This window comes from Xenopus tropicalis, chromosome 4 (genome assembly GCF_000004195.4).
Source record: "Xenopus tropicalis strain Nigerian chromosome 4, UCB_Xtro_10.0, whole genome shotgun sequence".
NCBI lineage: Eukaryota > Metazoa > Chordata > Amphibia > Anura > Pipidae > Xenopus > Xenopus tropicalis.
Genome location: NC_030680.2, coordinates 152,616,276 through 152,631,631, shown reverse-complemented (window position 1 = coordinate 152,631,631; position 15,356 = coordinate 152,616,276). Strand labels below are relative to the sequence as shown.

The 15,356-nt window shown below is 42.0% G+C and overlaps 1 protein-coding gene across 3 annotated transcripts in view; it reads right to left on the bottom strand.

The window, feature by feature from the left end:
* LOC100497766 (sodium- and chloride-dependent GABA transporter 3) overlaps positions 1 to 15,356 on the bottom strand; it is a 119,942-nt gene that overhangs the window by 84,518 nt on the left and 20,068 nt on the right. Inside the window, exons 1-2 of one of the 3 annotated variants that reach the window (XM_031901297.1) lie at positions 10,764 to 10,866; positions 10,079 to 10,310 (exon numbers count right to left, since the gene is read on the bottom strand). In XM_031901297.1, the coding sequence (XP_031757157.1) occupies positions 10,079 to 10,298 (220 nt within the window). In that variant the 5' untranslated portion in view covers positions 10,299 to 10,310; positions 10,764 to 10,866. Of the gene's footprint in view, positions 1 to 10,078; positions 10,311 to 10,749; positions 10,867 to 15,356 lie in introns of those variants that run through there. The other 2 variants (XM_031901298.1, XM_031901299.1) reach the window with 2 other exon arrangements.

The window sequence follows — 15,356 nt, the reverse complement described above, 5'->3', positions numbered from 1 at the left end:
TCCCCCCCTAACTGGCCTTCAGGCTGGGCCCCCTTAGCCCATAACAAGGTTACAGATATATAGAAACATTGGGGTAACAGTCACCCCGCTATAGTTCCAGGGGTACCCAGGGCACAAATAAGCACTCACCCCAAATCCCCCCCTAACTGGCCTTCAGGCTGGGCCCCCTTAGCCCATAACAAGGTTACAGATATATAGAAACATTGGGGTAACAGTCACCCCGCTATAGTTCCAGGGGTACCCAGGGCACAAATAAGCACTCACCCCTAATCCCCCCTAACTGGCCTTCAGGCTGGGCCCCCTTAGCCCATAACAAGGTTACAGATATATAGAAACATTGGGGTAACAGTCACCCCGCTATAGTTCCAGGGTACCCAGGGCACAAATAAGCACTCACCCCAAATCCCCCCCTAACTGGCCTTCAGGCTGGGCCCCCTTAGCCCATAACAAGGTTACAGATATATAGAAACATTGGGGTAACAGTCACCCCGCTATAGTTCCAGGGGTACCCAGGGCACAAATAAGCACTCACCCCAAATCCCCCCCTAACTGGCCTTCAGGCTGGGCCCCCTTAGCCCATAACAAGGTTACAGATATATAGAAACATTGGGGTAACAGTCACCCTGCTATAGTTCCAGGGGTACCCAGGGCACAAATAAGCACTCACCCCAAATCCCCCCCTAACTGGCCTTCAGGCTGGGCCCCCTTAGCCCATAACAAGGTTACAGATATATAGAAACATTGGGGTAACAGTCACCCCGCTATAGTTCCAGGGGTACCCAGGGCACAAATAAGCACTCACCCCAAATCCCCCCCTAACTGGCCTTCAGGCTGGGCCCCCTTAGCCCATAACAAGGTTACAGATATATAGAAACATTGGGGTAACAGTCACCCTGCTATAGTTCCAGGGGTACCCAGGGCACAAATAAGCACTCACCCCAAATCCCCCCCTAACTGGCCTTCAGGCTGGGCCCCCTTAGCCCATAACAAGGTTACAGATATATAGAAACATTGGGGTAACAGTCACCCTGCTATAGTTCCAGGGGTACAAAAACAAAGCATCAGCAGTAAAAGGTATGTAGGAAGCCATGAGCTCTGTGACCCATTCTCATTATTCCGAGAGGCAGAAGCAAAGAGGATCCAGTGAATCCAGTCGCTCAGAGAGATTACTGGGAAGCTCCCCACGTGCCAATACACTGGGCCAGTTGGGTGGAAAAGCATTGGGGAGTGTATATGGGCACTCACACTCGCCCCTAGACTCTCAACACTCATTTCTCTGAAAGTAAAAAGCTACAATGTCCCGTCATTAAGCAGAATCCCACCGGGTCAGCAGGTTCTGACATGCTGGGGGGGGGGGGGGGCTGTGCTAATATCCAGCCTAAGGACAGGGAATGAGTTGTTGGCTATAGAGAAGCAGAGCCGCCCAAAGGTAACTGAACAATTGCATAATACCCAACGCGTTTCAACCCCCTAAAAGAGGAGATGGGAAAATGGATTTGCCCCTGATGATGACCCCCATCTTCTTTTTTGGGGGGTGTTAAAATGCTTGGGGTATTATGCAATAATAAAGTGATTATTGCAGGTATGGGCTGTTTCCCTCAGTGGCCCTATCTATACCCTCTGGGGCCCCATTGCCTGCTCCCCCTGCCCATGGTGTCGGTGCCGGACGCCTTTAGCTGAGATGTGAGACATGAAATGATTATAATTATATTATTCTCTGAGTATAAGAGGCTCTCTAACTGTCAGTACTAACTGCCCTGAGACACAGAGATACCTAGTTAACTAGAGATATACTTTGCCCTATCCGGCCCTAGGGCCACTTATTCATCTAACACTTTCCCTTTATTGTCAGATGTTCTTGGGCTTTTATATACTGGGGGCACCAAGTACTCCCTAATGATTTTATTTCCCAGCATGCTGAGTGATTAGCCTGGCACACTGGGTGGTACCAGTATCAGCCACTACTGAGCTGTGGGGCCTTTGGGTCGTTCCAATGGCACGGGCATTGTACAGCCCTGGTCAGTGTTTTACACCTCTCTTTGTGCCTCCACCGGGGCATTCATTCCCCAATATGTGCCCTGCTGGGGTCTTAACTTGGGCAGAACATGTTGCACATTTGGCCTCATTCTTTGCAATATTGGCCCTTTAATTTGGGCCCAGAGACAGATGAGTGTAATTAAAATATTTCCTTGGCTTCATACCATTTTATAGTGTCCTGTATTGCAACACTGACTCCTAAAATGAATGAATGAAGTGTCAAACAAGGGCTTGGAGAAACTCAATAGCAGCAATGGTCCCAGACTTCAAACTTGTCACAGGGGGTCACTAGCTTGGAAAGTGTCAGTGGCACTGCACATGCTCAGTGGGCTCTGGGCGGCTGTTGAGGAGCTGAGCTTAGGGGTTGTAGTAAATTATATAGCAGAAAATGAGGTTGGCCTGTAATATAAGCTGATACTACAGGGCTGATTATCAAATTCTGATGCTGACTGAACTGGTTTCTGATCTGCCATGTAGTAATTATCTGTAATAATTATTAATAAGCCTTATATTGTGATATTTATATTATATAAATACAGTATATAGTGAGTGGCTCCATAAGCTCAGTAGCTGACAGCAGCCCAGAGTATGTGTAGTAAATGGGGGGGGTGGGCTACTGGGGCATCTTTGGGGGCACAGAGCTTCCCTGCTAAAGGGCTGGGGTTCCCTTGGGCTGGTAAGGATTAATTATATCTTAGTTGGGATCAAGTACAGGTACTGTTTTATTATTACAGAGAAAAGGGAATCATTTAACCATTAAATAAACCCAATAGGGCTGTTCTGCCCCAATAAGGGGTAATTATATCTTAGTTGGGATCAAGTACAGGTACTGTTTTATTATTACAGAGAAAAGGGAATCATTTAACCATGAAATAAACCCAATAGGGCTGTTCTGCCCCAATAAGGGGTAATTATATCTTAGTTGGGATCAAGTACAGGTACTGTTTTATTATTACAGAGAAAAGGGAATCATTTAACCATTAAATAAACCCAATAGGGGGCTGTTCTGCCCCCAATAAGGGGTAATTATATCTTAGTTGGGATCAAGTACAGGTACTGTTTTATTATTACAGAGAAAAGGGAATCATTTAACCATTAAATAAACCCAATAGGGCTGTTCTGCCCCAATAAGGGGTAATTATATCTTAGTTGGGATCAAGTACAGGTACTGTTTTATTATTACAGAGAAAAGGGAATCATTTAACCATTAAATAAACCCAATAGGGCTGTTCTGCCCCAATAAGGGGTAATTATATCTTAGTTGGGATCAAGTACAGGTACTGTTTTATTATTACAGAGAAAAGGGAATCATTTAACCATGAAATAAACCCAATAGGGCTGTTCTGCCCCCAATAAGGGGTAATTATATCTTAGTTGGGATCAAGTACAGGTACTGTTTTATTATTACAGAGAAAAGGGAATCATTTTAAAAAAATTAGAGTTATTTGCTTATAATGGAGTCTTTGGGGCAGTTTTTATTCTGACTGTTTTATCTGTTGGTGCTTATGAACAGCAGTAACTTGTTGAATTGTAATTATTTTCTTTTTTTATAAATAGGGCGAGTTACAGATACCCCCATGATGGGTGGAAGTAAAAGAGAGGGGTGATTAGGAGTGAGAGGGTTCTATGAAGGCAGAGAGCGCTGGGTGAGACAGTGGGGAGGGACGCGGCATGGGGCTCACTGACAGCTCCAGGAGTGAATTTGATGATGATAAATGAAGTCTGGGGTGGGTAATTGGCCAACATGTAGGGCATGGAAATAATATTCATTATGTACAAAGTATCCCAGTGGCCCATTGTATGTGTATGGGAAGTGCGGAATTAACTCCTGATCAGAGAAGATACATTTCAGGTTCTACAGTAACACTGGGGCTGTGGTTAAATCCTATTTCAATGAGCTTTAAAATGTAGCGGTGAAACAGGGCCGCCCTATTGTAAAGCACCAATAGTATCTGCTAATATCAGCGCAAAGGGGGTCGTGGGACCGGCAGAAGTGACAGTTAGTAAAATCCCATCCCTTTGTACTGCAATTAATTAAATATCTGACATTTGTTTTAATCATTTTCCTACAATTCAGTTGCTTCTGAACAAAATGTGTTTCACTATTGCCTGTAGTCTTACTGAAATATTCTTAATGCCATTAAAATGATTTATATATATATACAGGGTCGGACTGGGGAGTGCAGGGCCCGCACCCCCCAAGGTGAGGTATATATATATATATATATATAGAGTTTAAAAACAAGCAGTTGCACACCAGGAACATTTAAAGTTAAAAATCAAAATGCATTTATTCCATTTAAAAGTAAGAGGCCAACGTTTCGGTCTCCATCTAAGACCTTTATCAGTCTTGTGCACCTGTTTGTTTTTGAATTTTGTATACCTTGGTGTAATCAGGTAGCAGCCAGGTCATTGGCTTTGTTGTTATGCTGAAACTTTATGGACTGTATATATATATATATAAGGTGCAAAGAATGGAGGAGACCCCAGGAACATATGGAGGCAGATGGGATGAGATGTAGTGAGGTGGGGGTTAACAATAAAGATTGTAACAATGGAGGAGCAGGTCCTTTCCTGGGTGGGATCAGGACCAATGGGGAGAGATGGGAGTCTGAGAGGTCAGTCAGAAACAGGTTGCAATAGTCCAGTAGGGAAAGGATGGGATTTAAGTAGTTGCTTGGGACTTAAAAGGACAGATCTGGGGAATATTGTGAAGGAAAAAGCAACAAGTTTTGGCAGTTGCACCAAGCAGCGAAGGCAAAGAGGCAAAGGCTCCCAAGACATTTATTCTACTAACAGGGTTATTGCTGCCATTCCATCAGTAATAAATGTATAAGGGAAAAAGGTGTTAGTGGAAAACCAGTCAGTTCATATTGAGATGTATTCATTCATCCAGGAGCAGCCACTCACACATCTGGGTCAATGTTACCTCTTGGAAGACGAGCCAACTTGGCTAATGAATGTGGGGATGTGGCTGAGGGTCGTAGCAAACTCACGGGTCATGTACAGCAGTGCAGTTCCACTGTGTCTGGGGCAATACAAACCCATTTGGCAATTTGCCCCATTCCTGGTTCTGCTCATTAGATGTTTATTAATGGGCACAACCAGCTCCTTGTTCCTATGGAAAATCTGTTTTAAAACTGACCTTTTGGAAACAGGAAAATGATCTACATTTTAGACAGTAGATTAACATTATTTCAAAAGAAAAAATATAAATCCTTCGTCTTAATAATGGACTCTAACACCTCTGGTACTGACGTCTGAGTAAATCATGGGATATAGAGAAATACAGAAAGGGGCTGATTGTAAGAACTGCCGGTAAGGAATGAATCAAGCGCAACTCTAGCCCTGGGCAACTGATTCTCCAATATTGCCCATAGCTTATAATGTACCAAACTGCTGAACATTGCGTTGAGGGAACAATCAGGGAAAGTCGAAATATGCTTTTGTTAATAGGGCAGATATGTAACACGGAACAAGGAGAAAAGGTAAAACATTCACTTGACTTATACTGGAAATATTCTGACTTGCAAGAAAATGCAATTTGTAACTGAAACTGAGAAATACTCAACCTTTAATATATTTGCCTTCAATTCACTGGAAATGGGGAGAAGAAACTGGTGGTTTTATTATACCTTTGTCTGGGTTAGTACTTATTTACTAACATGGGTACCCCTGGAACTATAGCGGGGTGACTGTTACCCCAATGTTTCTATATATCTGTAACCTTGTTATGGGCTAAGGGGGCCCAGCCTGAAGGCCAGTTAGGGGGGATTTGGGGTGAGTGCTTATTTGTGCCCTGGGTACCCCTGGAACTATAGCGGGGTGACTGTTACCCCAATGTTTCTATATATCTGTAACCTTGTTATGGGCTAAGGGGGCCCAGCCTGAAGGCCAGTTAGGGGGGGATTTGGGGTGAGTGCTTATTTGTGCCCTGGGTACCCCTGGAACTATAGCGGGGTGACTGTTACCCCAATGTTTCTATATATCTGTAACCTTGTTATGGGCTAAGGGGGCCCAGCCTGAAGGCCAGTTAGGGGGGATTTGGGGTGCTTATTTGTGCCCTGGGTACCCCTGGAACTATAGCGGGGTGACTGTTACCCCAATGTTTCTATATATCTGTAACCTTGTTATGGGCTAAGGGGGCCCAGCCTGAAGGCCAGTTAGGGGGGGATTTGGGGTGAGTGCTTATTTGTGCCCTGGGTACCCCTGGAACTATAGCGGGGTGACTGTTACCCCAATGTTTCTATATATCTGTAACCTTGTTATGGGCTAAGGGGGCCCAGCCTGAAGGCCAGTTAGGGGGGGATTTGGGGTGAGTGCTTATTTGTGCCCTGGGTACCCCTGGAACTATAGCGGGGTGACTGTTACCCCAATGTTTCTATATACCTGTAACCTTGTTATGGGCTAAGGGGGCCCAGCCTGAAGGCCAGTTAGGGGGGGATTTGGGGTGAGTGCTTATTTGTGCCCTGGGTACCCCTGGAACTATAGCGGGGTGACTGTTACCCCAATGTTTCTATATATCTGTAACCTTGTTATGGGCTAAGGGGGCCCAGCCTGAAGGCCAGTTAGGGGGGGATTTGGGGTGAGTGCTTATTTGTGCCCTGGGTACCCCTGGAACTATAGCGGGGTGACTGTTACCCCAATGTTTCTATATATCTGTAACCTTGTTATGGGCTAAGGGGGCCCAGCCTGAAGGCCAGTTAGGGGGGGATTTGGGGTGAGTGCTTATTTGTGCCCTGGGTACCCCTGGAACTATAGCGGGGTGACTGTTACCCCAATGTTTCTATATATCTGTAACCTTGTTATGGGCTAAGGGGGCCCAGCCTGAAGGCCAGTTAGGGGGGGATTTGGGGTGAGTGCTTATTTGTGCCCTGGGTACCCCTGGAACTATAGCGGGGTGACTGTTACCCCAATGTTTGTATATATCTGTAACCCTGAGCTAAGGGGGCCCAGCCTTTATATTAGGGAGTTTGTTCAGCGCCAGATTTCACTATAGGGTGCTCACCCTTCTCCTACCCGATTGCGCGCCCCGTTCCCAGTGCTCCGTATGAGAGCAAAATGTACATGCAGGTAGGCGGCATGCTACCCCTAAATTTATGCCGCCCTAGGCCTGGGCCTATATGGCCTCGCCACAAATCCGGGCCTGGGTTTGTTTCTATGAAGTTTAGAAAAGGCAGAAGAAAAAGGATCAAGTGAATAATTTTTGATGTTAATCTATTTTAGTCCCATGTTAAGATCCTGAAACCCAGGGAGAAAGAGTCTATAAATAGAGGGAAATGATATATCCAAATGCCACTCGCACCCTCAGGGACTGTGCAGCAATGTAGATATTCCCAGTATTTATGTACAGTGTGTCTGTATAAATAAATATCCATCATCCTACAAATGGGAGGCTCCAGATGACTTATAGGTAAAATCTGCTGCTAAAATATAAAGAGCTGGATAATTGGTTACAATTAGTCCCATTGCACGTTAGGCTTGAGTTATATTATGGGTCACTGGTCACCAGTTTGTCAGGTAGATTAAATGTAGGTTGAACCAACTTGTACAGGTATAGGACCCGTTACCCAGAATGCTCGGGACCAAGGGTATGCTGGATAAGGGGTCTTTCCATAATTTGGATCTTCATACTTTAAGTCTACTAAAAAGTCAATAAAACGTTAATTAAACCCAATAGGATTGTTTTGCATCCAATAAGGATTATTTATATCTTAGTTGGGATCAAGTACAGGTACTGTTTTATTATTACAGAGAAAAGGGAATCATTTAACCATTAAATAAACCCAATAGGGCTGTTCTGCCCCAATAAGGGGTAATTATATCTTAGTTGGGATCAAGTACAGGTACTGTTTTATTATTACAGAGAAAAGGGAATCATTTAACCATTAAATAAACCCAATAGGACTGTTCTGCCCCCAATAAGGGGTAATTATATCTTAGTTGGGATCAAGTACAGGTACTGTTTTATTATTACAGAGAAAAGGGAATCATTTAACCATTAAATAAACCCAATAGGGCTGTTCTGCCCCAATAAGGGGTAATTATATCTTAGTTGGGATCAAGTACAGGTACTGTTTTATTATTACAGAGAAAAGGGAATCATTTAACCATTAAATAAACCCAATAGGGCTGTTCTGCCCCAATAAGGGGTAATTATATCTTAGTTGGGATCAAGTACAGGTACTGTTTTATTATTACAGAGAAAAGGGAATCATTTAACCATTAAATAAACCCAATAGGGCTGTTCTGCCCCAATAAGAGGTAATTATATCTTAGTTGGGATCAAGTACAGGTACTGTTTTATTTCTACAGAGAAAAAAGAAATAATTTTTAAAAATAAGAATTATTTGCTTATAATGGAGTCTATGGGAGATGGGCTTTCTGTAATTCAGAGCTTTTTGGATAACGGGTTTCTGGATAAGGGATCCCATACCTGTACTTCTGATATATTAGAGGGAGATCTGGTTCCTAAACTCTCAGACTGTTACACAGAAGCTGAATATCGTATCTGACACAGGTATCCATACTCACTCACAATCCATATCAGCATTGAATTTGCTATCAATTAAAAACAACTCTCCCCCATAGTAATATCACGAGACTGAGACGTACAATCGCTGCCTTGTAACCCATATCCCACAGCCCTTTGTAACCCCAATCAGCAGCCAACCCCAATGTCCATACACTTATCTACTTATCAATGTTTTTACTACCTGTAGATTCCAAGGAACCAGGATAAAAGAAATAACCAATATCTGGATGAATGAACCAATTCTCCTAAATGAATTCCATTAGTGACCATTTAACAATCTGCAGGAAGGCCGTGTCAAATCAAATTGTTTCCCCAATCCAATTCAATTTTATTGAAGGGATTTGCTCAGCTCTGCGTATGGCACGGGGTTAGGGCTGCGCTTAGGGGCCCGGGCTCAGTCTAATTGTGCCAAACAGAGAGATCATTGCGGCTCAGAGTTTGCCAAACTGGGCACGTTGCTGCCAATGCATTATACCAACACCATCAATGGGGGCTTATTTATGTTTCTAGAAATGTTTATAAGACACTACAAATGATTCTAGGCAGAGTCTCCACAATTATGGGCTTATTTATCAATTTTCGAGTTTGTGAATTTGTTTTTCTAAATCGAATACCGTATATACTCGAGTATAAGCCGATCGGAATATAAGCCGAGGTACCTAATTTTACCTAAGAAAACTGGAAAAACGTATCGACTCGAGTATAAGCCTAGGGTGGGAAATGCAGCCTCTATTGCTAAGTTTCAATAATCAAAATAAATACCAATAAAATTACATTAATTGAAGCATCAGTGGGGTATATGTTTTTAAATATTTATTTCAAAGAAAAACAGTAAACTAGCTCTGTAAGCAGAGAAGAGGGTTTACAAAAACAACAGGCACTGGAGGGTTTGGTTGTGGGGGGCCTAATTTGCACACAAAGGAGAGAGGGTGCTAGTCTGGAGGGACCCATGGCACCCAACTCAAGTATAAGCCGAGGATGACTTTTTCAGCACATTTTGGATGCCGAAAAACTAGGCTTATACTCGAGTATATACAGTAAACTCCATTATGGAATGCTCGCTTATTTATTAATAAAGAAAACTTGTTAGAATACAAAATTGATTATATCTCTGCTCGAAAAACTCGAGTTTTAGAATACGGCTTGACTTTGCCTATGGCAGCCCCCACTGACCTGTAGAAACTTTTTCATGGCAGATTTTTTACATTTGGGTTTTTTGCATTAAATCAATACCACACATTAGGGTTTTCGAGCCATAACTCAAATGGGAGTTTTGTAAACGCAAAGAAACGGAATTAAGAAAAATACCGCCTCAATGTATTATAATAAATATAATAATTTTTCGACAGAATTGATATTGAATGATTATATTCTGTTCTGACACAATGGGCAAATGCTGAAAGCACCAGTAATGAGACTTTACAAGAATCACACAAAGAAACATGAGTAAAATGTAACATCTACGGCACTTGTTAGATTATCCAACAAGCCAAGTGGGAATCTCACCTCCTCCATTCTTGTAGCAGAGATAGGGGAAGCGCCACACGTTCCCGAGCCCAATGATCTCCCCGGCCACCGACAGCACAAATTCCACCTTGTTGTTCCAGTGGCCCCTCTCATTCACTTTCTTGTCGTTACTGTGCCCCAGAGTAGAACCCGGAGCCTCGGAGTCCAAAGCATCTTCAGGTTTCCCATTGATGACTGGGAGAGTCTTTTCGGCAGTCATTGTTCCTTGTACCTGGGGAGAGAATCGCACGGTTATTCCCAATACCTGCTGCCTCTGAGAGCCCTGAGATTCCCATCTGGCCAGGAATTCTTTATTAACCCTACAAGACTTGACCTTCTGCTGGCTGACTTGGATCCCAAGGGGGCTAATACCCTAAAGCTCCCCCCCAATATACTCATATACAGAATCCATGAATTCATGCCTAGGTGTAGCCGTACACCTTGGTATTCCAAGCCGAGCTGCTAGAGGCTCATTATCTCTTTACTACAACGCTGTGTACATCACATGGTGGAGTTCCTATAGCAATGCCAATGGGCTATAAGGCTTAATGGGATGATTGAGATGAAATGTCCGGTCCTGTTGCATTGGATCAGCTGATTGAGCCCATACAATGAGCCCATACAATGAAGCTATAGACTGGCAGTGGAACAAAGACACACAGACGGCTTACCCTACTGTACTTGCCTGTAAGGATATCAGTGGTGGCTTGGAATAATGTGCCTTTCCCTGTTACCCATGAAATGGATAATTTGCGAGTGTTGTCTGTTCGCTAGGGGGATCTGATAGCTGCAGCCCCCTCCTGCCTCCCACCCCCCGCCACCTCCCCCTTACAGACTAGCCATCCCTCGCTGGCTTCTCAGCCTCACATTTAAGGTAGTCACCGGTTAAACAGCCGACCAACCCCTTTAATTGTTCCGTATGACAAGCATGTCAGGCACAAGTGCTCATTTGCTATATTTATACGTTATGCCAGCAATTCACATGGCAGCGCCCGGTGCCGACTCGAGTGGCAATGAAGCCGCAGGTTATTAGTCCCCATGTTTAACTCCCGCAGGATCAGGAACGGCTACACAATCCGACACATTCACATTTATTATTATCCCTGTAGCCGATACTCACCAGGAACATATCAGGGGCACAAAGATAAATGGAATAAATGTAAATATCCGGCCAGAGGGGGAATAACCTATATTCATCCGATGCATTTCCTAACTGTCATCTTGTTTCATTAAGTACATAAGGATCTATCTATCTATCTTTCTACCTACCTATCCATCTATCTATCTATCTATCTATCTATCTATCATCATCATCTACCTATTATCTATCTATCTGTCTACCTATCTACTATCTATCTATCTATCTATCATCTGTCTCTCTATCTATCTATCTACCTACCTATCCATCTATCTATCTATCTATCTATCTATCTATCTATCATCATCATCTACCTATTATCTATCTATCTGTCTACCTATCTACTATCTATCTATCTATCTATCTATCTATCATCATCATCATCTATCTATTATCTATCTATCTGTCTATCTATCTATCTATCTATCCATCTATCATCTATCTATCTATCTATCTGTCTGTCTATCTATCTACCTATCATCTATCTATCTATCTATCATCATCATCATCTATCTATTATCTATCTGTCTACCTATCTACTATCTATCTTTCTATCTATCTATCATCATCATTATCATCATCATCATCATCTATCATCTATCTATCTATCTATCTATCTATCTTTCATCATCTATCTATCTATCTATCTATCTATCTATCATCTTTCATCATCTATCTATCTATCTAACATCTTGCATCTATCTATCATCTATCTATCATCTATCTATCTATCTATCTATCTATCATCTTTCATCTATCTATCTATCTATCTATCTATCTATCTATCTATCTATCTATCTATCTATCTATCTATCATCTATCTATCTATCATCTATCTATCTATCTATCTATCTATCTATCTATCTATCTATCTATCTGTCTATCTATCTATCATCTTTCATCTATCTATCATCTATCTATCTATCTATCTATCATCTATCTATCTATCATCTATCTATCTATCTATCTATCTATCTATCTATCTATCTATCTATCATCATCATCATCATCATCATCATCTATCAATCTATCTAATGCATTTTCATAATTATCATCTACCTATCTACTATCTATCTATCTATCTATCATAATTATCATCTACCTATCTACTATCTATCTATCTATCATCTATCTATCTATCATCATCATCTATATATTATCTATCTATCTGTCTACCTATCTACTATCTATCTATCTATCTATCTATCTATCATCTTTCATCATCTATCATCTATCTATCTATCTATCATCTATCTATCATCTATCTATCTATCTATCTATCTATCTATCTATCTATCTATCTATCATCTATCTATCTATCTATCTATCTATCTATCTATCTATCTATCATCATCATCATCATCATCATCATCTATCAATCTATCTAATGCATTTTCATAATTATCATCTATCTATCTATCTATGTCTATATTTAACTATTTCATCTATATGTATCTAAGTATCTGTCCAATTCTGTTGTGGTGAGTCTCTGTACGGAAAATAAATGCCAAGGGCGGGCATACATGGGCGGATAAAAGCTGGCGATGGACCTTGAAAGCTTATTGGCCCATGTATGGGGACCTCAGAGGGGCCTACTTGACCCATATCTGCCCAAAAATCAGCCAGATATCAATTGGGCAGGTTTATAAATCCAGTCGGGATGAGGGCGGAGTCTGCATGGGTTTCCCTGCCGTCAGTAGATCCGGTTGCCAACAAATGGCAGCTTTCCTATATGTTTATCCTTTTTCCCTATGAATAACTTTGGGATCAGTAGCAGCCAGGTGACAACTCTACCAACAGACCAACCGCATAAGTGACAGTCTAATTGGCTTTTGGCCCCAGTGTGTGTGTTGATTGTGACTGTGATAGGAAAATTAGAAGTTAAATTCCACTGGGACAGGAGCTGTGAGTAATGAAGCCTCTGTACGAGCAGTAAATGCCAGTGCTATATAATTATATGATTTCTATTAGTCTATCTACATCTATGCAACTCCCCCCCCTCCCCCCCCCCCCACACATACACACATACATACAATTTAAAGTGATCCTGACATGTTACAGGCATGGGATTCCTTATCCGGAAACCCGTTATCCAGAAAGTTCCGAATTATGGAAAGACCATCTCCCATAGACTCCATTATAAGCAAATAATTCAAATTTTTTTAAATGATTCCCTTTTCTCTGTAATAATAATAAAACAGTACCTGTACTTGATCCCAACTAAGATATAATTACCCCTTATTGGGGCAGAACAGCCCTATTGGGTTTATTTCATGGTTAAATGATTCCCTTTTCTCTGTAATAATAAAACAGTACCTGTACTTGATCCCAACTAAGATATAATTACCCCTTATTGGGGCAGAACAGCCCTATTGGGTTTATTTCATGGTTAAATGATTCCCTTTTCTCTGTAATAATAAAACAGTACCTGTACTTGATCCCAACTAAGATATAATTACCCCTTATTGGGGCAGAACAGCCCTATTGGGTTTATTTAATGGTTAAATGATTCCCTTTTCTCTGTAATAATAAAACAGTACCTGTACTTGATCCCAACTAAGATATAATTACCCCTTATTGGGGCAGAACAGCCCTATTGGGTTTATTTCATGGTTAAATGATTCCCTTTTCTCTGTAATAATAAAACAGATAAGACTGGTAAAACACCATTGTATTCTATAGGACGTATCTGTTATCTGCTATGTAACCTGTGTCTTTTCTCTGTTTCCCAGCCTGAATAAACGATAGTAGGGTTTCTGTAGCACACGGGCCAATTTTACCAGGAGCCAATTAACTTCCCCCGATGTTTTTGGAGTGTGGGAAGAAACCTGAGTACCTGGAGGGAACCCAAGCAGAAGGACAGGAGAGCATACAGACTCCTTGCTGAGAGTGCCCTGGTGGGAATCAAAGCAAAGCAGCAATGCTACCTACTGCCCCACTATGTATAGTTATGAACTAAGAACCGCAAAATATAATTATGCAATATGATAATAATTAGTATTAATGTTTTTTCATTTTCACTCTTATTATCGCTATCAATCACCTATATTCTTGATAATGTAGTATTTGGAATATCTACTTAAATGTGTGTGTGCTACAGTATTAAAAGGGATAATGTACCCCCTACTGTAAATGATAAGGATATTAGCAGTCACTGAGGGGTTCTGTGCCCCCCATATAAAGGCACAAGGCTGCAGGCTGAGTTATACAGGGAACTCTGAGTATCACTCCTGTATTATAAGGGATAATGTACCCCCTACTGTAAATGATAAGGATATTAGCAGTCACTGAGGGGTTCTGTGCCCCCCATATAAAGGCACAAGGCTGCAGGCTGAGTTATACAGGGAACTCTAAGTATCACTCCTGTATTATAAGGGATAATGTACCCCCTACTGTAAATGATAAGGATATTAGCAGTCACTGAGGGGTTCTGTGCCCCCCATATAAAGGCACAAGGCTGCAGGCTGAGTTATACAGGGAACTCTGAGTATCACTCCTGTATTATAAGGGATAATGTACCCCCTACTGTAAATGATAAGGATATTAGCAGTCACTGAGGGGTTCTGTGCCCCCCATATAAAGGCACAAGGCTGCAGGCTGAGTTATACAGGGAACTCTGAGTATCACTCATGTATTATAAGGGATAATGTACCCCCTACTGTAAATGATAAGGATATTAGCAGTCACTGAGGGGTTCTGTGCCCCCCATATAAAGGCACAAGGCTGCAGGCTGAGTTATACAGGGAACTCTGAGTATCACTCCTGTATTATTAGGGATAATGTACCCCCTACTGTAAATGATAAGGATATTAGCAGTCACTGAGGGGTTCTGTGCCCCCCATATAAAGGCACAAGGCTGCAGGCTGAGTTATACAGGGAACTCTGAGTATCACTCCTGTATTATAAGGGATAATGTACCCCCTACTGTAAATGATAAGGATATTAGCAGTCACTGAGGGGTTCTGTGCCCCCCATATAAAGGCACAAGGCTGCAGGCTGAGTTATACAGGGAACTCTGAGTATCACTCATGTATTATAAGGGATAATGTACCCCCTACTGTAAATGATAAGGATATTAGCAGTCACTGAGGGGTTCTGTGCCCCCCATATAAAGGCACAAGGCTGCAGGCTGAGTTATAC